This window comes from Dendrobates tinctorius, unplaced genomic scaffold (genome assembly GCF_039654945.1).
Source record: "Dendrobates tinctorius isolate UK_male_01 unplaced genomic scaffold, ASM3965494v1 ptg000064l, whole genome shotgun sequence".
NCBI lineage: Eukaryota > Metazoa > Chordata > Amphibia > Anura > Dendrobatidae > Dendrobates > Dendrobates tinctorius.
The window spans coordinates 5,263,426-5,290,522 of record NW_027361732.1 but is presented as its reverse complement, the minus strand read 5'-3'; the positions used below and the strand labels follow the sequence as shown (position 1 = coordinate 5,290,522).

Sequence of the window (27,097 nt, the reverse complement as noted above, 5' to 3'; positions counted from 1 at the left end):
ATATTAGTGATAGATGTCCGGTGGCTCTGGCTGACGGGATGATGTGGGATATTAGGGGTAGTAGTCCGGTGGCTTTAACGTGATGATGTGGGATATTAGTAGTCCGGTGGTTCTAGCTGATGGGACGATGTGGGATATTAGGGGTAGTAGTCCGGTAGCACTGGCTGACGGGATGATGTGGGATATTATAGTGAATGTGGCTATGCGGAGTGGGTGGGGCTCTACACTCAGCTTTATATATAGATATAATCATTATAATTTGTTATAACTAACCGTAGTTAGTTACTAAGCCCGGGCAGCTCCGTGCTCTTCAGCTAGTACATTATATTGGTGAAATTTCTCATGAATTTGGCATGCCATGGTCTGCAGAGACGCGCCGCTTGTCCGTTTCCATGGGTGAGCTGCGGGCGTCTCTCGACTTATAGTGGGCATGGGATATCTTGAAATCCCATCCACTATGTTGTGGCATCTGGCTGCTGCGGGTGTCACGCTGTATAAATACGGAGCATCTAAAACTCAGCAATTCCTGATCGTGGGCGCGTACCCTTATAAATCTGGACTTCGTAATCAAGAAAAAGATCTTTTCTCTACGTTTTTTAAATAATTTCTGTAAATTTCCCATCACTTGATGACTAGTTATATATACTGTGCTTAATGTATGTGGCCCCTGCATAGCTTGCAGTATGATCCAGTGTGGCCCCTGCACAGTTTGGAGAATGATCCAGTGTGGCCCCCGCACAGCTTGGGGTATGATCCAGTGTGGCCCCTGCACAACTTGGAGTATGATCCAGTGTGGCCCCTGCACAGCTTGGAGTATGATCGAGTGTGGCCCCTGCACAGCTTGGAGTATGATCCAGTGTGGCCCCTGCACAGCTTGGAGTATGATCCAGTGTGGCCCCTGCACAGCTTGGAGTATGATCGAGTGTGGCCCCTGCACAGCTTGGAGTATGATCCAGTGTGGCCCCTGCACAGCTTGGAGTATGATCCAGTGTGGCCCCTGCACAGCTTGAGGTATGATCCAGTGTGGCCCCTGCACAACTTGGAGTATGATCCAGTGTGGCCCCTGCACAGCTTGGAGTATGATCGAGTGTGGCCCCTGCACAGCTTGGAGTATGATCCAGTGTGGCCCCTGCACAGCTTGGAGTATGATCGAGTGTGGCCCCTGCACAGCTTGGAGTATGATCCAGTGTGGCCTCTGCAGAGCTTGGAGTATGATCCAGTGTGGCCCCTGCACAGCTTGGAGTATGATCCAGTGTGGCCCCTGCACAGCTTGGAGTATGATCCAGTGTGGCCTCTGCAGAGCTTGGAGAATGATCCAGTGTGGCCCCTGTATAGCTTGGAGTATGATCCAGTGTGGCCCCTGCACAGCTTGGAGTATGATCCAGTGTGGCCACTGCAGAGCTTGGAGAATGATCCAATGTGGCCCCTGTATAGCTTGGAGTATGATCCAGTGTGGCCCCTGCACAGCTTGGATTATGATCCAGTGTGGCCCCTGCAGAGCTTGGAGTATGATCCTATGTTAAGCTAACATTCAGTACTGCTCAGTTTAATATACAGGGTGCAAGACAATATAAGTACAGAGGTATATAGTTGCAGATGATGGGTGTCTATTGTTTTTTATAGAAAGTAGGGAAACTTGAGGGGCTATCTAACCAGAGCTTCATTTAGAATCCTTTAGGTCTAAATTGTTCATATTTCTTATGTTTTATTACTACTATATTTCGCTGCAGTTTGTCCATCTGCAGATGTGGATGGAATATCTGCAGCATTTGCGCTACATGTGAATAGCCATAGCTTGGACCCCAGATAGTTGCAAACTTAAAATCACCAAACAGTTTTGAAAATGCATCAAAATAATTTGCAGAAAATTATTTCAAATCTATTTGCAACAGGTTCTAGAATGGAGGGTGTTTTTCTTTTAACACCCCTTCGGCTCCATCTTGAACCATTGCGACTCGATGGATGAATGATCTGTGGAAAGATCAATCTTGTGCATGCCTAGATAGGTCCATTAGGGTCTTCTCCGCCATTATCTTCATAGTATTAAGGCATGAGGCTGCTGGCCTTGTTTATAGAGGGCATTTAGGGAGATTTAAACTCTTTTGGATGGATGTTAATTGGTTTATTTATTTTTTAGAACCTGCTGCGCTGAACTTTTCCATTAATCTTTTTTTTTTTTTTTTTATTTTAAATAAAAACTAATAAAACATTTTTTGTCTGTTGTCATTGTTCCATCCTGGACAGTTATAAATAGAGGACCAGCTGCAGGAAACTACTGTGTAGGATTCACCTGCGGAATAACCTCTTTTTCTAAGTAGAAATGAGACGGCCAAGTGTGATCCTCTGCTAGGAAACATCTGGATGAGAGAGTATGTACTGCCAGCTCTCAGCGTCTGATACAAAACCTTCTGTTCCTACGCTACTGCATAAGTGGCCAACTCTGATTACTTGGATACCAGGTGCTGATGCTCGGATGATTTCTGCTGGGCAGTCAGTACATTCTTGCCAATTAGTATATTCTAGGAAGCATCATGACCAATTATTAATAATTTCAGTAATTTCCTATATTCTGTTTTTTTATCAGGCAAAAATCCTCTTTTTATAGAAATGAGTTGTCTAATCTAAAAATATATGACATCTTAGGATCTCGTGTCCCTCTCTGATGTTTACTGTATACTGACAAGATACATGCAAACATTTCTGATACAATCTCTGTCATGCAAAGAAGGTGGTGGTGAGAAGGGGGCTGGCTGCTCATTCCACAACCATAAACAGGGCCGGACTGGCCATCTGGCAATTCTGGCAAATGCCAGAAGGGCCTTTCTGAACATGGGCCGCCTTGTCTGCTACATTGTTAACAGAATCGATGTTCTCAAGCCACCTATACTGCTAAGAGTTGTGACGGAGCACAAAGTTGCTTACTCCATCAATTACCCCAGCAGGCCACGGATATCATTTGAAATATTGGTCTTGTAGTAAATTTTGCTTTCTTTCATCCAGAGTAATATTTGTAAGATCTCCCATCTGGTGTCTGGGGATGGGACAGCATGGGCCTGTGTGATTTCAAATGCCAGGGCTGAATTTCAGCCCCAGTCCGTACCTGACCATAAATAAAGGGATTTCGCTCATTAATGCTAAGTTACCCAGTAAGAAATGGCTGTAGCCTCGCCGGAATCTCCCTGAAAATTGTTTCAGATGTGCTGTGGATGTGCAGAAAAGCTGCAGCAGATTCGGACAAGAATTCAGTTAATTTATCATTCAATTGGGCTAAACCTCAGCATTTCAAATGGAAATAAGGGATATGCCATTTCTTTCCATGGCAGATTTTCTGATCAGATGAACATTGTGGAAACCCCATTCAAATGTACAAGAGGCAAATTTTACAATTGTCTTTAAGACGTGATAAATTCTGTATGTACTGTAATTCGACATGTGTGAACATATCCTTTGGCTGCGTTCCCACAATTAGCTTTGGGTGAGTTTTTGATGCTGCAGAATTTCTGCACCTTTTATATAAATTTGGTTACTTGCAGTTTTTCATTGTGTTTGTGTGCATTTTTTTAACACGCATTTTTATCGGGTTTCTAACTCTGCGCTTTTGTCGCTTCTTGGTATGTCACGCTTTAAATAAAGCTGCTCTGTTTTTGATACCGCCTGGTATTTATTTGGCTTTTCTCAAACTTTATTGATATACTTAGATGCAGGTCAGTTTACTCTTACAGTTTAAAAGAAGCACAGAGGGAATGAGATTTCTATAAATCCCATCCACTTTGGTGGAACTATAAGACAATGCGTTTTTGATGCAGCAAAAATATGCAGCTTCAAAAATGCACCAAAAGCTCATTGTGGGAGCATAGCCTAAATATTTGATCTGACTTCTGACATGTCTAAAGTCACAGGTATATGAGATGGTTTAACCTGCTAATACTTTTTTGGGGTGGGATTATTTAATAAACTATTTTTTTCTTAGCCTTGCGATGAAGACTCTGCCAGTCCAAGTGTGCCAATGTCTGATATTTTGGAAGAAGAGAATTTTGCCAAGGAGGATTTAGATCAGCAGTTCAGTAATTCATTAAAAGGTAAGATATGTAACAGTTCATCAACTAATTCTACAGCGGAAAAGTCCACTTAAGCCACATGCACACATTCAGTATTTGGTGAGTTTTTTTACCCCAGTATTTGTAAGCCAAAACCAGGAGTGGGTGATAACTGCAGAAGTGGTGCAAATGTTTCTATTATGCTTTTCCTCTGACCGTTCCACTCATGGTTTTGGTTTACAAATACTGTGGTAAAAATCTCACCAAATACTCAATGTGTGCACATGGCCTTAGAGAATAGTTTTGCTTCTTCCCGCCATATTTTGAGTGTCCGCATTAGCTACACTATAAATGGAGGTAAGGAGCCAGAAAACTTTCTGTTCCCCTCATACATCTAAACATGTAAATACCATAGATATGTTCATACCATGAGGGCGACACAGGGATTCACAGGCGGCACTATGGATTCTTATGTTGGCAAATTCAGAATTGTTTAATATTACTGTATGAATGCCACTCATATCCTTAAGTTAGTGGTCCCCACCCTTTCTTACCTGTAGAGCCATATTCATCTCAGTGCGAGGGTCAAAAGCCCCATCCAGACCTCTCACCCCCCCTTTCACTCGGAGTAATGATATCCTGCTTTTGCCCCCTCAAAGTTATGACAGCCAAAGTGTCACGTAGTGACTAGGAACGGTGGCGCCTACCTGATCCCTCAAACTAGGATGCGCCCTATTCTATCCCTGTGCCCTGGATTACCTCATAAGGTGTAGACGTCAGGGTCACATACCTTGCTCCTATCTTAAACCTTATCTGTTCCCTCCCCATCCATGGAGGTGTGAGGCTGATGTGTAGGATTACACTAACCAGACAGACAAGGCAAGACAGAGATGAAATAAGACTACAATCATTCAGATATACTCACAAAACAAAATAGTGGATCACCAGGGAGGAATCGGAAGGAAGAAACCAAATAGGAGAGTATGAGGATAAGCATGCAAACCAACTCCAAGCAGAATTCTCATGAACATCTCTTCAACTGCCTACTCTAAACACTGAATTTCTCTTCCAACACCTAACCAGGAAATCAGAACTATCACTGGCAATTCTTAAGGGCCAGTGGCGAGCACATATACAGATGGGAGTGGCCAGCACTGAACAGCAATTCAGGATGGAGAGCTCCAAGAGCTCAACTGACTGATTAACCCTTACAATGACAGAGAAAGGAAAACCTGCACTGTTTAATAGGCTGGTGAAGCATTTCTAATCAGTGCAGGAGTTAATGTGACCAGATGCTGTGATCTTCTGGCTCCTCTCTGTCACGGTATACCCATGACACAAAGTTTTCCCATAACACCAAGACCTTGTGTCACCCTACCTTATAAGTTGTATACTTACATCCAGGCATTCCCACCTTACCTCGATCCGATATTCTCACATCATGTACTCCCACTGTCATATCTATCTTCAAGCACCTTCTCTGTCTGGCAGTATCATTCTATCTCCAGATTACTATACTTAAAGGGAACCTGTCACCAGGAAAAAAGCTATTAACCTGAAGCTATGGGGTCAATCTACAGGTTAATAACGTTACTAATCTGCCTGGCACCCACATTTAGCTTAACGCTGCAAGGAGAAATGTAATTGTATTCCTCCCGGCAACATTCGGGTTGCAGTATTCTCAGAGCGATGACTGAACCCACACAGACGCCACCCCCTTGACTGAAACTCGAATGCTGCAAAACATCCACTCCACAATTGAAAGGAAATTGGTGTGTGTTTGTGGGGTGGGTCATTACATTTGCACCAAAAGTGTTAGCGCAAATTTTGTCATTTCATCGCTATGATTGTCGAAGGGAAATTTATAAATATTTGACACCATTTGTTATACCAGTTTTCTTTAACAAGAAAAGGGGGCATGGTTAACCTTTTAATGCGAAAAAAGGGAAAGGGAATGGAAGTCAGCTCACCATATGTATGGTGAACCCTTGTATCTGGCTCCTACCTATTACTGAGAAGTGTACTTCCAGGCTTAAAAAGTTGCAGTGGTGCAATTTGTGTCAAATGTATAATTGAGGTGTGACAGTGGATAAATGCAGAATGGTGGGCTTGAAATGACTACACTAAAGAATTGGTGCAAATTATGTCATTTTTATTAAATGTGGATTGATGTGTAGATTTAAGGCATAATGCAGTTTCAGCAAATAAAACCTTCATATTCTGTATTCAAAACAAACCAGTAATTTGTCATGATGTCATGATGGATGATGGTGCTGCCATGTCTGGGATTCATATATATATTTCAAACAAACAATCCGATGGTCTCAGGTGTGAGTTCTTTAAGTGACTAACAAATAAAGTAAATTTTATTAATATTGCATACAATAAAATACAAATTAAAATTTTGAACAACAGTTAGTTCAATAGTACAAAGGACCCAAATAAAGTAAAAATGTTTTTTTTATATATATAAACAGATATGTAGTTTGCTGTGTCCAGAAAGTCTGATCTATCAAAATAGGTAAACTCCATAATGATAATGAGAACCAAATCAAAAAGGCAGAATTGCGATTTTTTTTCTTTTATTGTTGTGAAAAAATGCAATGAGAAGAGGTGAAAACGTTGAATCTATCCTAAATTAGTATTAACAAAAACATTAGCTCTCCCCACAAAAAATAAACCCTCACAAAGCTCTACTGACCAAAAAACGAAAACTGCTTGGAAGATAGCGAGACAAGCAAAATTTGTTTTCTTTTTGCAAACTTACCCAAAATAAAATTCTAAGCAAACGATACAAGTTCGGTATCGATGTAATTGTTCTGACCTAAAGAATCATGCGCAAAAATCATTCCCCACCAAAAAAAAATTCAATACTTTAAAAGCAACCCCCTTCCCAAAATTGAAGAATTAATTTTTTTTCCCGTAGCTTCACCACCCTTGGAATTTTTTCCTCGTTATCAAGTATATGGAATGGTAAAATGAAAGGTGCCATTCAAAATAACCACTTGTCCAACAAAAATCAAGCCCTCGAACTTCTTTGTGGACAGAAAAACTAACAAGTTATGACTCTTGGGAGATGATGAAAAAGAACAAAAGTACAAAAAACAAGAAATTGTCCGGTCAGGAAGTGGTTAGAACATAACAAATATGGTGCAAAGCACCTAAGACTGTTTTTTGGTGCAAATTGCACAAAAATTCTGGTGCCTTTAGCTTATTAAATCAACCACACTGTTACATGAAATTTGCACTTTTGGAAGCTATAGTCATTGAACCTCTGGCATCCTAAGCTTCTTTGACCATTGCTTTTTACAGACATCGAAACTCACATGTACATCCCGCAGAAAATATGTGTATCTATCTTTTTAACAGCCGCAAACTGCCTCTTATTCCAGTTACTAGAACAAGGGCCAAAAGCACGTTGGCTTTCTTTAAAAGCATTCAGCTGCACACAATGAATTGAAGACTGGCCTTGTACCATCTGAAGCACATACATATTGAATCACAAATAGTTATGAGTTATTCATTTTACTTTATTTTCATATATAGGCAGATGCTAGAATGGTTAACACATTATTCCAGCTTTGATGATCACACAATAGAACTGGCAATAGCCACAAATTACATATGGCATAAACATGATCCCTTATAAAGTGGAATATTTTCCAACTCATAACATATTTTCCTTTATTTTAGTGGAAAGTCATCAGAATTATGTCCTAAATGATCCTGATGAGTCAGAAAAATCGATGTGCCAGTATAAAAAAGATGGAGATGCCAACCACACTGAATTTTTGATTTACAGACAGGTAATGTAAATTGTGGGTAATCAGCAGTAAAGCTAGCATTAAAAGGAGCCGAGTTATAAAGGAAGAAGTAATATGTACTTAAGGGTGTATGCCATTTTAATTATTCATTGAAATCAATAGCATGATTTTATATTGTCTGCGGCATGCTAAGGGAAAATGCTTTAAAAGTAGAAAAGGTTTTTTGGCTTTGCAATTTATTGGTTGCAATAGATGCAGTATGTCTTTATGCGATGTGCTGTGTTTGGTTTATTTATCTAAACCGAATAAATCCATATATCACAGTGTGTGGAGAAAATAAGCGAATGAACTAAAGACATGTTTGAACATTTCTAGACATTTGCTATAGAACAGAGACTAGTCAGTGCTCTTCTGTAGGCAATGCTGTTCATGATCCATGTCTCCATTTTTATTCACCAAATAAGTCTGGTTTTTGCCCAACACCTGGATTATGCCTTTTGTAGCAAAGAAACCTTTTCCACTGTTCTGTTGGCTCAGTTCTGATGGGATCGCCTTCTGTTCTTGTCAACAAAAATATGGCTCTTGTTGGGATTTATAATATGACTTTCTAAACACACTCCAATATATTACACATGTGGATCAGTTGTTAGCAGAAATGGAATTTGGGATAAGATGCTAGTCACTACTCAAGCTGCGAGGTGACGAAGTCAGGGAGACCAAGGTCAAAAACCAGGAGGGTACGTCATAAACAAAGGGGTGAGGCAAAGTCTTAGTCAGGTCAAGAGTCCAGGGTCAGAATTCCAAGAAGGTTGCAGCTAAAGACAAAGGGGCTAGGCAAACGGATGGTTAAAGTCAAATCCAAGGTCGAGCAGCAAAGATCAAAATACTACAACACAAAACACAGAGTAACGCACACCATCTGGTAGAGATTAGAGGCAGACAGCCAGCTAAATAGCCAGGGAATCATTACGAACAGGAGACACCTGTAGGAAACCCAGCAAACCCCCGTCCTTACTGGGCAACTGGACTGTCACTCACCATACTGACAGCTCAGCTTGCCCTTGCCCCAATTTGGACAGCTGAGCTACCACTTATCACACTGATTGTAGGAATCGTGACCCAGGATTTGAATTCCACCAGGGCAGCATCTGCTAGGGGCTTGTAAGATCTCACATTATTTTCAGGAACATCTAGTTGAGTTCTTTCCCACTCACCAAAAGCAGTGACTAGGTTAATTTGAAAAGATATAATAAAAAAGGCATATAAACAACACAGCTGAACATACAAAATATTATACAGCATATATGTTTAACAATATAAAAAGAATTTGGTACTCGTAGACTGGTGAAAATGATATTTATATGTGTCATCCTATGCATATGTATATATCATGTGATGTTTTGTAATTTTCTAGAACTTCACAAGACACACAATTCTAAGCATTAGAGCTGAAAGAGAACTAAGTTGAAGGGATTTCTACTGTTGTCATTAAACTGGAGCTGTGCAACACTGAGGGGGAACCTCCAGTAACTTCTGTATGTGCTGCACAGCTATAATTTTCCATTTCAGCTCCTACTGGGAAAAAATGGTTAGAGGTGTATGCCTGAAGAAGGTCCAGAACAGACCGAAACGTTGCATGTTTACTCTTTTATTTTTACACAAATAAATGTCATAATTTTCCCGTCTGCGAGTGTGGATTCCTTCTATCATTATACCTACGGGGTAGAACTCTGTCCGGACTTTCCAGGAGTGCTAAATTTCTGTATTGAAGACAATATACATTTTATTATGACCTTTCAGGAATCCAGTGTATGTGTGATGCACGTGGAGTTCTCAAGCCTGAAGTGATGCACATTGAATTTTTCTCATTACTATTTCTCTACTCACTGTTCATTTTTTGTGAAACTACATTATTTAGTATTATTCCTTGAGTGTCACACTACAGTTGTGGCTAATAGTTTTGAGAGTGTCAGAAATTTCGTTCTTCACAAAGCTTGATGCTTTAATATTTTTAGATCTTTTTGTCAGATATTTCCATGGTTACTGAAGTACAATTGTAAACATTACAAAAGTTTTTATACTTTTATTGACTTAATACAGTACGTTAAGTTTATGTAAAGACTAATATCTACAGTGTGGGCCATTTATATGGATACACCTGGGTGGGTCATTTATAAAGTTGGAATCCAAAATAGCCAACTTCAAAATGGCCGCCATGGTCACCACCCATCTTGAAAAGTTTCCCCCCTCCCATATACTAATATACCACAAACAGGAAGTTGATATCACCAACCATTCCCATTTAATTTAGGTTTATCCATATAAATGACCCACCCTGTACAGTCTTGTCCTTTATTTTTAAAGATTTCTTTAATTTCCCCTGGCAGCTAGGTATCAGTTTCTGGACCAAATCCTGACTGATAACCGCCCATTATTGTCTAATCAGTGCCTGGAGCTTATCACAATCTCTGTATATTTTTGTCCATCTGATTTTTGAGGAGTGATCACTAAAGTTGAGCGAAACGGGTCAAAGAATTTCAAAAGTCGCCGACTTTTGGCAAAGTCGGGTTTCATGAAACGAAACCCGACCCTAGGATGAGGTCGGCCACGAGGTCGGCGACTTAAGCGCCAAAGTCGCGTTTCAAAAGTTTGTTTTGCGCTCTTTCAGCCAATCAGGATCCACGGACACTGTGGGCAACGTGATGACATAGGCAGGTGTCACCACCATCTTTCAGAAGGGCATGCAAGTGATTGGCTTGCTTTGGTGGGCGTCACAGGGGATATAAAAGGGCGTGCACGCCGACCGCCATGTTACTCATGCTGATCTCAGAATAGGGAGAGCTGCTGCTGATGATGATTTTGTAGGGAGAGCGTTAGGCAGGGAAGAAGACACCAAAAACTGCTTCTGCTGCTAGCGATTTTGCCTGTACAACACACCAGTCACTGTGTGTGCAGTGCAAGTGGAGGCTATATTTTGCTGGATCAGCGGTGTTGGTTGTTAGGCTGCCTTCTAAGGCTTCCTGACGGCTGCATTGCTGTTTACCCGCTGCTCTGCAAACTGCTTTTTTAAAAGCAATCCCAATTTTTTTTTTTGTCCTGGTGAGGTACTGAGCGTGCATTTTTTCACACCATACAGCGGTGCACACTCCTCACACAGTACCGTGTAACGGCTGTTATCACAGCCACAGTGAAGCTGTGTGTCACTCTGTAAGAATAAGTCGAGGACATGTTCCGTTCTTACAGACCTGCACCTTCTAGTTTTGTCTAGCTTTCAAACAGTTAAATATATTTGCTGTTTGGTCACATTTAAAACTATAGAGAGATAGCGTGTGTCAGTCCGTATACTTAAAAAACATGGAGCGTGACAATTTTACGTACACCGGACAGCCGTGTACGTGCACGCTCCTCTCTCAGTACCGTGTAACGGCTGTTATCACGGCCACAGTGAAGCTGTGTGCCACTCTGTAAGGATAAGTCGAGGACATGTTCTGTTCTGTTACAGACCTGCACCTTCTAGTTTTGTCTAGCTTTCAAACAGTTAAATATATTTGCTGTTTGATCACATTCAAAACTATAGAGAGATAGCGTGTGTCAGTCCGTATACTTAAAAAACATGGAGCTTGACAATTTTACGTACACCGGACAGCCGTGTACGTGCACGCTCCTCTCTCAGTACCGTGTAATGGCTGTTATCATGGCCACAGTGAAGCTGTGTGTCGCTCTGTAAGGATAAGTCGAGGACTTGTTCTGTTCTTACAGACCTACACTCTAGGGAGATTCCTATTCTGCCCAATTCTATATACACCTTGTAGTTTGTCATACACGAGCCAATTTCTGCCTGTGACATAGCGCTGTGATATTCACTGGGCCTCACACAATCCAAAAGTGTCCAGTGTCCACAAGTGTGTGCAGAAATTCAAAATCTCTGTTATCCTCTAGTGACATTTTTCACACCTACGACATCGAGCCTGTGACATAGCGCTGTGATATTCAGTGGGCCTCACACAATCCAAAAGTGTCCAGGTTCCACAAGTGTGTGCAGAAATTCAAAATCTCCGTTATCCTCTAGTGACATTTTTCACACCTGCGACATCGAGCTTGTGACATAGCGCTGTGATATTCAGTGGGCCTCACACAATCCAAAAGTGTCCAGTGTCCACAAGTGTGTGCAGAAATTCAAAATCTCCGTTATCCTCTAGTGACATTTTTCACACCTGCGACATCGAGCCTGTGACATAGCGCTGTGATATTCAGTGGGCCTCACACCATCCAAAAGTGTCCAGTGTCCACAAGTGTGTGCAGAAATTCAAAATTTCCCCTGTCCTTTAGACACCTTGTACCTTGTTTTACATTACTATATAGTTTGTTGGATTTTGTCTACATTTCTACCAAAAATGAGGAAGGCTGGTGGAAGAGGCCGTGGAATTGGGCGGGGGTTGGCAGCTGGTAATAATGGTGTTGGTGGTGGATCTGATGGTAGTGGCAAAAGCAAAATAGGACCGAATGCAGGAGGTGTTGAGCATGCGTCATTGTCTGGCTCCACAAGGCCTCAAAGGCTTAGTTTTCTAGGAGTTGGCAAACCGCTTTTAAAGCCAGAGCTTCAGGAAAAAGTTTTGTCTTACATTGCTGACTCAGCCTCCAGCTCTATCGCCTCCTCTTCTGAAGTTGTAAAAAATAAAAGCACTGAGTCGTCATTGGAGGCTCATGTTCATGAACCACACCTTTCCTTGTGTCCTTCACCCCAACCAAGATTGAAGGATGATGCAGGCCATACTACTGATTACTCCATGGACTAAGACACAGAAACAGAACACAGTATGACAAACGTGCATATATACTCTGCTGTAAAATACATGTAACTGTAAGTAGCAAGTGCTAGTAAAAGATGTTAACAAAACCAGGGTATTTTGTTGATACGTTTTTCTGCAAAAAAATGTACGCTAAGCCACTCCGCCGCGTCAAGGCATACCCTTCTCGGAGCAGTCCTATCTAATATATTTAAAAACCTAAACATGTGAACATACCTTCATGAGCAGGGTTCAGAAAGGCGCTGCCCGGTATGGGCTCGCTGGGCGAAATGGCTTTTTATGCATGTCCCAAAGAAGAGAGGCGGGGATCTCCCAAAGCTTGCAGAAGCAAGAAATCAATAGATTCAAAACACATGGAACATGCACAAAAATTGAACGGGTCAATAAGACCCTGTTCACACCACCCAAGAACTAAGACACAGAAACAGAACACAGTATGACAAACGTGCATAAATACTCTGCTGTAAAATACATGTAACTGTAAGTAGCAAGTGCTAGTAAAAGATGTTAACAAAACCAGGGTATTTTGTTGATACGTTTTTCTGCAAAAAAATGTACGCTAAGCCACTCCGCCGCGTCAAGACATACCCTTCTCGGAGCAGTCCTATCTAATATATTTAAAAACCTGAACATGTGAACATACCTTCATGAGCAGGGTTCAGAAAGGCGCTGCCCGGTATGGGCTCGCTGGGCGAAATGGCTTTTTATGCATGTCCCAAAGTAAGTAGCAAGTGCTAGTAAAAGATGTTAACAAAACCAGGGTATTTTGTTGATACGTTTTTCTGCAAAAAAATGTACGCTAAGCCACTCCGCCGCGTCAAGGCATACCCTTCTCGGAGCAGTCCTATCTAATATATTTAAAAACCTGAACATGTGAACATACCTTCATGAACAGGGTTCAGAAAGGCGCTGCCCGTTATGGGCTCGCTGGGCGAAATGGCTTTTTATGCATGTCCCCGCCTCTCTTCTTTGGGACATGCATAAAAAGCCATTTCGCCCAGCGAGCCCATACCGGGCAGCGCCTTTCTGAACCTTGCTCATGAAGGTATGTTCACATGTTCAGGTTTTTAAATATATTAGATAGGACTGCTCCGAGAAGGGTATGTCTTGACGCGGCGGAGTGGCTTAGCGTACATTTTTTTGCAGAAAAACGTATCAACAAAATACCCTGGTTTTGTTAACATCTTTTACTAGCACTTGCTACTTATAGTTACATGTATTTTACAGCAGAGTATTTATGCACGTTTGTCATACTGTGTTCTGTTTCTGTGTCTTAGTTCTTGGGTGGTGTGAACAGGGTCTTATTGACCCGTTCAGTTTTTGTGCATGTTCCATGTGTTTTGAATCTATTGATTTCTTGCTTCTGCAAGCTTTGGGAGATCCCCGCCTCTCTTCTTTGGGACATGCATAAAAAGCCATTTCGCCCAGCGAGCCCATACCGGGCAGCGCCTTTCTGAACCCTGCTCATGAAGGTATGTTCACATGTTCAGGTTTTTAAATATATTAGATAGGACTGCTCCGAGAAGGGTATGCCTTGACGCGGCGGAGTGGCTTAGCGTACATTTTTTTGCAGAAAAACGTATCAACAAAATACCCTGGTTTTGTTAACATCTTTTACTAGCACTTGCTACTTACAGTTACATGTATTTTACAGCAGAGTATTTATGCACGTTTGTCATACTGTGTTCTGTTTCTGTGTCTTAGTTCTTGGGTGGTGTGAACAGGGTTTTATTGACCCGTTCAGTTTTTGTGCATGTTCCATGTGTTTTGAATCTATTGATTACTCCATGGAGCTGTTTTTACATACCATGCCTGGATTATCAAGTGAAATGGTGAATTACCCAGGCCAAGATGAATCTGACATGGAGTGCACTGATGCAAAGCCACTGATTGATGATTCTGCTGGTACATTCACTCAGAGCACTACATTGTCCTCGCAGTGTACAGAGCCAGATTCTGACCCTGATGAGACTCAGGTGCCCCTTCCCGCACACTATACTACCATACACGGTGACACAGAGGAAGGTGCACATGACATTGAAGAGGAGGTGATGGATGACCCAGTGGTTGACCCAGATTGGCATCCATTGGGGGAAGAGGGTGCTGCTTCCAATAGCTCAGATGTGGAGGAGGAGCATCCACAACAGACATCGACATCGCAACAGCTGTTATCTGGCAGGCCCGGAGCACTCCAAAGACAGGTTCCAAAAATCAAAAGAGTTGCTGGACAGCTTGTCCAGAGGGTCAAAATATCACAGCGTGCTAGGCCGCAAAATGTCTGCCAAAGTAGGAAGAGTGCAGTGTGGCACTTTTTTGAACAAAATCCTCATGATCAGGCCAAGGTTATCTGTAAGAAGTGCGCAAAGACCTTTAGCCGAGGGAAAAATCTGAAAAATTTGAATACCAGTTGCATGCTTAGACATTTATCCAGCATGCACTTGCAAGCGTGGACACAACACCAAACCTCAAGTACCACATGTGCAACTGATCACAAAGAAGGTAGTCAGCAACGCTACATTGTTTCCCCCACTGTAAGCCCACCAGTTAGCACAGCAGCAAATGTTGAGGTGTCGTTGCAAGGCCACAGCAGTCAGGGAATCCCACTGTTATATCAACGAAAGACTGATTCTAGGCCATCAGAAAGAACACCAACTCCATCACCATCATCAACCCTCTCTCAGTCCGCCCTGTCCACCGCTACTTCCACCATATGCAGCTCTCAAGTCCAGCTCACCCTCCCAGACACTATGAGTAGGTCAAGAAAGTACTCAGTCTCTCAACCGCGTACACTGGGTTTGAACGCCCACATTGCCAAACTAATCTTGTTAGAGATGATGCCCTATCGGTTGGTGGAAAGCGCAGCTTTCCGCAAACTCATGGCCTATGCAGTACCACGCTATGACCTACCCAGTCGCCACTTCTTCTCTCGCAAAGCCATCCCAGCCCTCCACCATCATGTGAAAGACCGCATTGTCCATGCACTCAAGCAGTCAGTGAGTGGAAAGGTGCACCTCACAACTGATGCATGGTCCAGTCGGCATGGCCAAGGCCATTACGTGTCCATCACTGCGCACTGGGTTAATGTGGTGGACGCAGGGTCCACAGGGGACAGCGGTGGTGGGACAGTGCTGCCTAGTCCACGGTATAGGAAACAGTTGGCTGTAGGCGTTCAACCCTCCTCCTCCTCCAGAAGTGAAAGCTCGTCCACAGAGCGCAGTTGTACGAGCACTCCATCTGCAGCTGCCACTGTTGCACACGAGGTGTCCCCCTATCGAGCAGCTAGTGGAAAGCGTCAGCAGGCTGTGTTGCAGATGATGTGTTTGGGCGACAGACACACTGCCGAGGTGCTGGCTGAGTACTTTCAGCGACAAACTGAGTCATGGCTGGGCAGTGTACATCTTGAGGCAGGCAAGCTAGTTAGTGATAACGGCCAATGGCGGATCTTAATAGGGGCGGATGGGGCGGTCGCCCCGGGCCCAAGGTTTTTTGGGGGCCCAGGGGCAGGGGCGGGCTGGGCCGGGTGGCAGAGAGGCAAATGCCCCCCGGACCGCTCCCCCAGCACCTGTACAGGGCCGGCCGTGCCCTGTGCTGTGACGCCGCCGGCAGCAGACAGCCGCCCGCGTCACATTCTATGAGGGGCCGGGAGCTGTGCACGGCCGTCACCTTGACGGCTGCTCAGCTCCGGCTGTACTTCCGGGTCAGATGTCGGGCGTGCGCGATGACGTCATCGTGCACGCGCCGACATGTCCCGGAGGATGCTGAAAGCAGAGGCGCTGCTGGGGAGCGAGCCGGCTGTGAGGTAAGTATGGGGAACTTTTTTTATTTTTTTTATTTATAAAATGAAATAAATGGGGGAGGGGGTGAGTGGGGGCTGTACACAATGAAGGGGGGGTGACTGGGGCCTGTATATGATGAAGGGGGGGTGACTGGGGCCTGTATATGATGAAGGGGGGTGACTGGGGGCTGTATATGATGAAGGGGGGTGACTGGGGCTGTATATGATGAAGGGGGGTGACTGGGGGCTGTATATGATGAAGGGGGGGTGACTGGGGCCTGTATATGATGAAGGGGGGGTGACTGGGGGCTGTATATGATGAAGGGGGGGTGACTGGGGTTGTACAGGATGAAGGGGGTGAGTGGGGGCTTCACAGGATGAAGGGGGGATGAGTGGGGGCTTCACATGATGAAGGGGGGTGAGTGGGGCTGCACATGATGAAGGGGGGTGAGTGGGGCTGCAAATGATGAAGGGGGGGTGAGTGGGGCTGCACATGATGAATTGGGGGTAAGGGGGACTGCACATGATGTGGGGGGGAAGGGGACTGCACATGATAAAATGGAAGGGGGGATAAGGGGCTGCAAATGATGAAGCGGCACTGCAGATGAAGTGAGTGGGTGATAGGGGACTGCAATGGATGAAGTAAGGGGACTTCAAATTAAAGTGGGGACATTAAAGTGGATCCCCTATGGCCAGGATCACGTTCGGCGATTTTGTGCGTATTGGCCGTAGGCCTACAGCTTATGTGCAACGTCTTTTTAGGCCATGTCCACACGTGGTGGAATGGTGGCGGGTTTTCCGTATGGACCCGCAGCAAACCAAGTGCTGCGGTCCGTACGGCTGTCAATTCCCGCACGGGGACCGCAGCGCTCAGGTCGGAAGGGGGGTACAGGGGCCCAGGTTTTATGAACAGCCCCGGGCCCATAGTCCACTTAATCCGCCACTGATTAACGGCCGTAATTTTGTGGCAGCCATAGCCCTTTCAATACTCAGCCGCATACCTTGCTTGGCTCACACCTTGAACCTGGTGGTGCAGTGATTCCTCAATAATTATCCGGAGTTAACAGCCCTGCTCTAGAAGGTGCAAAGACTGTGCACGCACATCCGCCGGTCGCCTGTACACTCCATTCGTATGCAGAAGCTGCAGTGATTGCTCCACCTTCCCAACCACCGCCTCATTATCGACATTGCAACAAGGTGGAACTCCACCCTGCACATGGTTGAGCTGCTGTGCGAGCAGAGGCAGGCCATAATGCATTTGTGGGAGGATACACGGCCAGGCACTTTGAGAGCAGACATGGAGTTGACAGGTGTGCTGTGGTCGAAGCTGAAAGACCTCTGTAAAGTCCTTCAGTGTTTTGAGGAATGCACACGGCTGGTAAGCGCAGACGACGCCATCCTAAGTATGAGCATCCCACTTATGCGTCTGCTCATGCAAACTTTGACGCACCTTAAGGAGCAGGCGTCTGCAGCCAATGTTGACGAGGAGAAAGAGGTGGAGGGAATCCTTGATGACATTCAGCCATTGTCTGCTCAGGGACCTCTCCTGGACGAGGTGGAGGAAGAAGAGGAGGATGATGATGGGGATGATTACTTAGGGGAGGAGGATGCATCTCGTGGGGCAAGTGAAAATGTTGGCGTGGCAAGGTCTGGTACAGGGTTTGTGCGTGACTGGAGGGATGTGGATTTGCCAGAAAGTGCTCCTCCACCCAGCACTCGCAGTGCATCATTGACACCGGGAACATTGGCCCACATGTCAGATTATGCCTTGTAGATCCTAAAAAGGGACCCACGCATTGCCAAAATGATGAACGATGACGACTACTGGTTGGCCAGCATCCTGGATCCACGCTATAAAGGCAAATTACAAAACATCATGCCACTGGAGAACCTTGACCTAATATTGGCTACTAAACAAGCAACTCTAGTTAACCGGTTGGTTGAGGCATTCCCAGCACACAGCAGCGGTGATGGTTCTCACATGAGCCGTACGGGCTGGGGGCAGCTTGGCAGAGGTGTTAGTGGTGCACACAGCAGAAGTGGCGTTGGAGACAGGGATTTCATGACAATGTTGTGGACTGATTTTTCACGGACCGCTCACACAACTGTTAATACAGCATCGATGGAAAGTGACAGGAGACAGCAGTTGTCAACTATGGTTAACAACTACTTTTCCTCCCATATCGATGTTCTCCAGTACAGGTCATTCCCCTTTGACTATTGGGCCGCTAAACTGGACACCTGGCCTGAATTGGCACAATATGCCTTACAGGAGCTCGCTTGCCCAGCTGCAAGTGTGCTATCGGAAAGAGTCTTCAGTGCAGCTGGATCAATCCTGACAGAAAAAAGGACCCGTCTGTCAACCCAAAATGTGGATGATCTAAACTTCATTAAAATGAACCATGCATGGGTTTCCAAGGATTTTGTCCCACCTTCCCTTGATGACACATAGGTTGCCAGAAAAATGGCTTGCTTTGGTCCTCCTCCTATTCCGCGAACTTGACCTATTTCGCCTTTTGCAGCAGCAGAATGACCCACATCTACATATGCCACTTTGTAAACCTCCCTAAGTGGGCGGCCCCCCCATGGCCGGGGTCACCACCTAGTGCACAAAACCGTGCGAGTGCCGTTGCCCTGGACAGGTGGGTAGGCCGACTCTTGGGCGCGGGCACTGGCATAGGGTCTCTCATAGTGCAATCAAGTGTCTCTGACAGTGGTGGTGCACACCCGCCGTCAGACACACCGCCGTACTATGAGGGGCCCAGTGCCAGTACCGACGCCCACGAGTGTGCCCCCCTTGCTTGGGCAGGGCCCCAGCATTTGCAATGTTTACCTCTCCCTGCTCCTCCGCTGTGTAGTCTGGGCTGTCAAATCCTTCACTGGGACTGCCACTACAAATTGATTGAACTGAAAGATGATGGTTAAGATGTAGCTATGCCCTGTCCTGCTGGCCGGGCTCTAGCTCCAGATGATCAGTGGCTTCCATTTCTTATGGACGTCGACTCACAATTACATGCAGTGGTGGTTTATCATCGGCTTTCACAGTTTTCCTACTCACAAACGTGTGACATTCCGGCGCACATTTCAAAATGTGCCCTCTCATGCCAATCAAATAGAATCGCCTACGGCCTGTGGCTTCTGTCTTTTGCACTCCAAAGTTACGTGACAGATCATGATAGCCAGTGAGCACCATGTTTACATCGCTCCCTGTGATAAAAATTGGATTGAGATGAGTAACAGTGATGGAATCAACGGAAGTGCGATACAGCAAGACTTCACAAAATAATGTTTTCACTGTCTCAACACACAAATTAATTGAGGGTCAGCATCGCCTATGAGAATTGTGACGGAAGTTTTTCCCGTGAATAATAATTCCTAGATTTCTGCAATCAATAGCCTTTATGTCACTAATTGTATGCATCTCATTTCCTATTGCGGAGAGGCTGGACTGTATTACTGAGACAGAAATATATATGAGACAGAAATATATATGAAGATTTAAAAATAACACCAAAAGTATATAGTTGTGTATGCTTCAAATGCATTTCCTTTTTTCCACTTTTTAGATTGCTGTGTAATCCATACTGAGAACACGGAGATTTTACATGTTTAAACTATGCTATATATACCTGCTATCCAGTGATAAAGTACCCTTTCTCAACTTTGTACAATCTGGTCAAATCCATACTGGGCCTGAGAACATCTGAGTCTGCCTCCTGATCTATAGACATATATTTTTAATGTGTAAACTAGGCTACATATATACGTTTTATCCGGTGAAACTGTACCCTTTATCAACTTTCTACAATGTTGTTGAATCCATACTGGGCCTGAGAACGGCTGCCGAGCTGTTAAGCAAGCTACAGCACCTGTGGTTTGGACACGTAATTTTTTCAGGAATGACGGTTAGGCCTAACTCCGGAATTGTGGTTGACCTGAACTTACTGGGAAATCATCGTTCGCTGGGAATAATCTGAATCCCAGATCCCCATCACTAACGGAGTTCAGCAGGTTATCTGCACCTGTAAGCGACAAAAGTGTAGCGTGCATGCAGCCCCGGACATGTACTGGAATGCTAGACCTGTTATTGCTCGATCTCACGTGCCACAGCCTTGCGTATCCCTCTAGTAAGCTTGACGCGTACCGCGGGGCCATGCCGGAGTCTCGGTCGTTAACGGAATAAAGCTGAGAAATCGCTAGCACAACTACAAACGGACATACCACACCACACACAGAATCGACAAAGCTTGCGATCTGTCCATCTTTTCTGTAGCTTGTATGGTAGTGGTTTCCCGGGTGCAGTCCAATTAAGCCACAGGCTCCACTCCTGGTGGTGCCCTTTTGGACATTCCTTTAAGGTTCAGCTTTGCAATCATACTGCCCCCGAAAACCAAAAATTTTGCCTTCAGGGACGCTGTTTGGAGGTTCGTGGGAATAACGCCGCCTGATCAGCAGTCGGCATATGGGTCGCCCTCCCAGGGCTGTGGGGTACTCAATACCGGGCCGGTGTCAGTGGGATGTGTCACAGCAGCAGTGACCCGGACGGTGGCCCTGGGCGCCCGTGTAAATGGCGTGGTATAATGGTAAAGAGTTTATATAGTTAGGTTGACTCCACCTGTGGTGTTCGGCAACATAGATGTTAGGCCGACGCTGCATGCAGATCCTCTGGGACTGATGGTGTTGTGCAGCAAAGATGGTGAAGCTCCCCACAGGTGGAGCTGGAGTCCCAGGGAAGTGTAGATGTAGTGATGGGGGAAAGGCACAGGCGGTGTAGGTGCTGGTTCCCAGATGTAGCGGTGCTGGAATAACTGTAGGACACCAGAGCGTGCAGTTCCAAAGCTTTACTCACAGTCTGCAGGTTACACAGATGCCTGCCTCCGTACTGTGTCCTCCGGGTCAGGACCTCTGCCAACCTCCGGGACCAGAATGGAAAGCTCCCTTCAAACACTCCGCCAACATGTACCTTCTTGAACGTCTCCTTTCTAGCGCTTGTGGGGGAAGCACTCACAGGACCGTGGTTCAATGAAACGCCTCCTGTCTAACAGATGTTCCTCAGACTTTACTTGTATGGCAGACAGCTGTAGCCTTTTCCTTCTGCCTCGCACACGTCGATGCTGGGGCCTCCGAGCCTTAGTTGGGTACAGAGCATTTATAGCTGCTACTTCCCCCGGTTTCTGCTGCAGGAACGTCAGTGTCCCTCCAAACTCGGAGACCGATATCCGGACCATGCGCTCTAGCTAGGAGTGAGCCTTAACTCTGCTCATCCTCCAGCTCCCCTTCTCATGTCCACACACTTCCCCTTCCCTGCACAGAGTGCCCTAACTTACCTCCTTACCTTACCTGAGCAGCTCCTCAGCAGTCAGGTTCAGAGGTCTCCCTGCTGGCCTGGAGTGGGAAATGTGTTGTGTGTTGGTTTCACTGCTAGAGAGATCCTTCATTGCTCCCAAGCTTGACAACACACTCCCTAGGAGGAAGGCAATGCCACAGTGGCGACCGTACTCTTGGGGACGCCACAAGTGCACTGAGGCCCAGCCACTGCTGGATAATGCTGCTGGTACATTGACCCAGACCACTACATTCCCCTCGCACTCTACACAGCCAGAATCTGACCCAGAGGAAACTCAGGTTCCCCTTCCCGCATACTATACCACCTTACACGGTGACAAAGAGGAAGGTGCAGATGAAAGTGCAGGTTCCTTGAGCAGGTGGGGGGGCATACTCATGGGCGATGGCACTGGCACCGCATAGTACGCAAAAGTGTCTCTGCCGGTGGGAGGGCCTAAACAGCCAAGTGCAGTGAGATGGAAGATGAGGACGACAAGGAGTTCAGAGTAGTGCAGGGATTCCCTAGCAAGGAGACTTATGTAATTGTTTTCAGTGTTGGGACACCAATTTTTGGGGAGCACTATACTCTGGTGAATGATATATGGGGCCCACCATACACTGGAGCATTCCAAAGGTGGACATCAGACACTGGAGCAGCATTTACAGGGCCCATTATACACTAGAGACGTAGAAATGGGGCCCATTATATATGGAGCATTATTTTGGCCCATAAGACAGTGGAGCTTCATCCATTGGGACCAACATATACTGTAGCATTATGTGGAGCTCATCATATACGGTTTGAAACATTATATGGGAATAATGATTCCATATGGAGAAATATATGGGCCTCATTACTCTGTATAGGGCACTAAGCGCTGGCCATAATACTGTATGGAGTTATATACTGTCCGTTTTTGGAGGTATTGGAGAATTTAAAATGGATATCAGTCATGAGATGTAAGAAGTGAAGTATTTTTCATTGTACTATACTGCTATTTCTCTGCCGTATCGGAGCATCATGAGTTGTGGTATATGTTACAGGGGCGCTCTTTGGCCCTGGGCCCACGAAAACCTGGAGCCAGCCCTCCCCCCCCCCACAACTGTAGCCAAATAACCCCCATTTTTCAGTGCGTAACTAGTATTATTAAGTTAATTAAGGTTGACAAGCTTCAGTAACAAGAATTTATGCTTTTGGCATTCAAATGGGCACTGTTGGTGTGTTTCCTGTCCTCCTCTCAATGCCGACTTTAATTCTCCATTGACTTACATTGGGTTTCGTGTTTCGGGACGACCCCGACTTTTCCCTATAGTCGGCCGATTTTGCTCGACCCGACTTTTGGAAAAGTCGGGTTTCATGAAACGAAACTCGACCCTAAAAACCAAAAGTCGCTCAACACTAGTGATCACAGGTTTTCAGTGGGATTGAGATCTGCAGTGTTTCCTGGCCATGGCCCCAAAAACCAACCTAATAGGTTAATTTGAATTTCAGATTGTAAATCCTAAGGGGGCAAAGATTGGCTAAGATAAAATACTGTATTTTTCGGATTATAAGACGCACTCCCCCCAAAAAAAAAAAATTTTGTGGGAAGATGGGGGTGCGTCTTATAATGCAGATATACCTTACCGGCCGTGGTGGAGCAGGGCCCCATGGTCACTGCTGGAGGAGGCAAGAGTGGAGCGTTGCTGCAGGCTGGGATGAGGGGGTGTTCAGATGTGCTCCGCTGCGGGTGATCGGTGGTGCGGGTGTTTGGTGGTGCGGGGGCTCTGTCGACATTTTGTGAAAACCCAGAGCCCTCGCATATACATGATTTACTGTGCGGTGGACTCTGGGAAAATGGCTGCCGGGGGAGGCGCATGCGCAGATCTCGGCACCAAAACTCAGCGCTGTGATCTCATCTCCTGAGATCTTGGTGCCAGGATCTCCATCTGGGCATGCGCCTCCCCGGCAGCCATTTTCCCAGAGTCCACCGCACAGTAAATCATGTAAATGCGAGGGCTCTGGGTTTTCACAAAATGTCGACAGAGCCCCCGCACCACCAAACACCTGTAGCGTCGCACATCGGAACACCCCCTCATCCCAGCCTGCAGCAACGCTCCACTCTTGCCTCCTCCAGCAGCGACCCTGGGACCCCGCTTCACCGCAGCCACCACCCCCGGTAAGCAATAAGACGCATGGATTATAAGAAGCACCACTATTTTATTAAAAAAAAAGTTTTTTTTCCTATTTTTCTTCACAAAATTTGGGGTCCATCTTATAATCCGGAGAGTCTTATAATCCGCAAAATACGGTACTTCATTGACCTTTTACTTTTTGATTGTAGGCTAAAACAGCTGATTTTGATGAACCTCTGCAAATACAGGAGGATACGCCATGGCCTAAGCATCATAAGTGAGTATATTTCAAATTGATAACACTTTATATGACTTTTAATGGTGATTTCACACATGGAGGACTTTGGGAAAAATTACACTGCATTTTTTGAGCCAAAGCCAAAAGTGTATGAAGCAAGAAGGGCAAATAGAAGGCTTCCTTTATATTTCTCATTCTTTTTCAAATCATCCTGACTTTGTCTCAAAAACTGCATTAGTTTATATGGCTGATGTTAGATCCACATGACTGATCTTCGTTATTATAAATGTACCAAACAAGAACAAGTACAAAAACAACTCTGTTATAAATATCCTCTAAGGCTATATTAGTTTGGTGTAATAGTTCACTGAGTTCCCACAAAGTGGATCGGTTACCAGATTTCACAATATAAAATGCATACTTTGAAAATCTATATCAGAATGGCTGCAAAACCCTGATATTAAGTTGAGCATTTTGGGTCCAGCTATAGAAATAAATAGCTCATAGTTCCAAGTGTATTCAGTCTCTATTTACCCAGCCTTAAGGGCCTTTCACACTAAGCGATATCGCTAGCAATATCGCAATAATGCCACTGGTTTTTGTGATGTAGCAGCGATATTGCTAGCGATATCACCATGTGTGATGCTTACCTCCGACCGGCTCCCCCGCTGATTATCGCTGATCGCGCGAGAACGTCCTGGACCGTTTCTCGTCGTCAGCTTCCTGCTGGGCTTCCTGTGGCGCCGACGAGCGACTCGTGGATGCGGGCGGGAGGACGTCAAGATTGCCTCGTCTGACAGGTAAGTAACGACCCCCGACCGCTGCTATGTCGCTGGTGAGATCTGCCTGTGTGGCAGCTCAATAGCAACCACTTAGCGAAGCACCAGCGATCCTGACTGCGTCATATCGCTGGTCGGGATCGCTGGTGCATCGCTAAGTGTGACGGTACCTTTACTGTCAGCTTGTACTGAGCAGTGTGAGATCCCAGCAGGAGGGACACTGAGGAGCTGTCAATCATGGTAGATGAGTGTAGATTGAGATTAAACTTTTGCAAATAATTATTTAACCATTCTGACTTGGATTTTCTTGGTCAGTACAACAGCCTCATCAAATCTGTTTAATAATTTAGGCAGTTTGCATTGTGGAGCGTGTTACCAGATCCACTTCAGTTTTCTAATAAACTGCAGGTATGAAAAACAAATTAGTCTACAGTTAGTTAAAAAGTAACAATATTTCTTAGGAAGTCTGTCCTCCAATGGTTGAAGAAAATAAACACATGAAAATACGATACATAATCCAAGTAAAAGAGGAGAATGCAGTATCTTGCTCTGGGTCTACAACAAAGCCTTATGTGATTTGAATCCATTCTGCCTTCATGATTTCAGTTGTTATTTTGCTCGTTTTGCAGCAATACCAATATGGAAAGTAACAAAATCAATTCAGGAATGATAGACCAATTGCGAGAAGCAGTCGATATGTTACAAGACCCTACAAGGTAAAGGATAATAATCTAATTACGGTAATAGTCTGGACTGTTCTACTAACAGATTCCTGAGGTGTCGGTCTGAGCGATTTTATTTGGATAATTAGTGTAAGCGGCAGAACATAGCAGCATTTCTTTCCTTCACGCAACTTGGGTACAGTCAATGAAGTTGTACTGTCTTCATTTTTATGGCCTATCTACAGTATTTGCCAACTAAATACAGGCCCCATCTTGTGAACAGGGCCCGGTTACACTCTGCCGATAATGGAGAGGTGCCTGAGCATAATCGGGTCTCAATATTCACTTCTATGGGAGATCCAATTGTTTGCCTTATTTGCTCACTTCATTAAGACATTAATTTGCCATTGTGTAATTTACAATATATTACTTTTGTTTTTCTTTCCTGCAGGAGTAGAATGGAACTTGATGATGGCACAGAGCTGTACAGTTTACAAACTACACCACCTGATGAGAATAAGTCCACAGTAAAGTGTGTTCATTTCTCATTGCAGAGGATAATAAATACAGAGCTAAGTCATATCCACAGGTTACTGACTTATTTCTTTCTTCCAGCGGCCAAGTAGAATTACAGATGTCTCCAATCCTGCAGGTAAGAATTCAATTTGCCAGTAAATTGCTCATAGCATGTGTTTATAATAGCAACATAACTTTATATAGCTATAAAATATCAGAGAACCAGAGCGTTGTAAGTTCACATTTCTCATGATTATACACTTGTAGCATGATTTACATTATTTTATCCAGTATCATATTTTTCATAAAGCAAAGTAAATGCATATTTATTGTTAATATACAGACTAAGACCAATATAAAGTTTCTTTCTTGTACTTTTGTGTATTTTTTCATTTGTATCTGCCGCTTTGTACATCAGGCTTCACAAATCGGTATAGTTGATCCTATTCTTACACTGCTAAAACTATTTTTTGCCATCAGCACTTGTTCCTCCTTAGGACACAGACCCTCTCTTGTGCTCTTGAGTAGCCCTACCACTCTTTAGTTATCAGCATGCTAATCTAAGTGTAGAATTCACCCTATGCTTCTTTGTCTGCTCATGTACAACACTGCCTACCAGTTTTTATCTTCTGCCATTTACATCAGTATAGCTGCAGTGTGGTTTTACATACTATAATTGTTGGATGGTTTCTATCAGAGCTCAACCCTCCTGCACTCCCCAACAGCAGAACGTGTAATTACTAAACTTTTTGTTGCCTGGTTCTGAGAGTTCAGTTATATGAAATGCTGCCTTGTTGATGCATATGGCAGAGGTTTATCTTCTGTCATATGCATAAACAGCAGCATGTGCAGTTCCAGAACACAGACCTGTCTGCAGCAGGCAAAAAAACACAACTCTGCACTGCCTAATAATTATAAGCTCTGTTGTAGAGGAGTTCAGGAGAGTGTAGCTGTGAAAGAAACCTGCATGGCCATGATGTACCACACAGGCAGCTATACTGATACAGTATATGTGGTAGAAGATACAATCGGTCAGGCAGGGTGCTGCTCAGGAGGAGAGAGTGCAAAGAGAATACCC

General features: G+C 44.7%; 1 protein-coding gene across 4 annotated transcripts in view; it reads left to right on the top strand.

The window, feature by feature from the left end:
- LRCH1 (leucine rich repeats and calponin homology domain containing 1) overlaps nt 1-27,097 on the top strand; it is a 323,294-nt gene that overhangs the window by 192,838 nt on the left and 103,359 nt on the right. For all 4 annotated transcript variants that reach the window (XM_073580257.1, XM_073580255.1, XM_073580256.1 and 1 more), the window contains exons 8-13: nt 3,971-4,079; nt 7,731-7,843; nt 24,034-24,101; nt 25,471-25,557; nt 25,955-26,035; nt 26,119-26,155. In XM_073580257.1, coding sequence (XP_073436358.1) covers nt 3,971-4,079; nt 7,731-7,843; nt 24,034-24,101; nt 25,471-25,557; nt 25,955-26,035; nt 26,119-26,155 — 495 coding nt within the window. The remainder of the gene's footprint in view (nt 1-3,970; nt 4,080-7,730; nt 7,844-24,033; nt 24,102-25,470; nt 25,558-25,954; nt 26,036-26,118; nt 26,156-27,097) is intronic.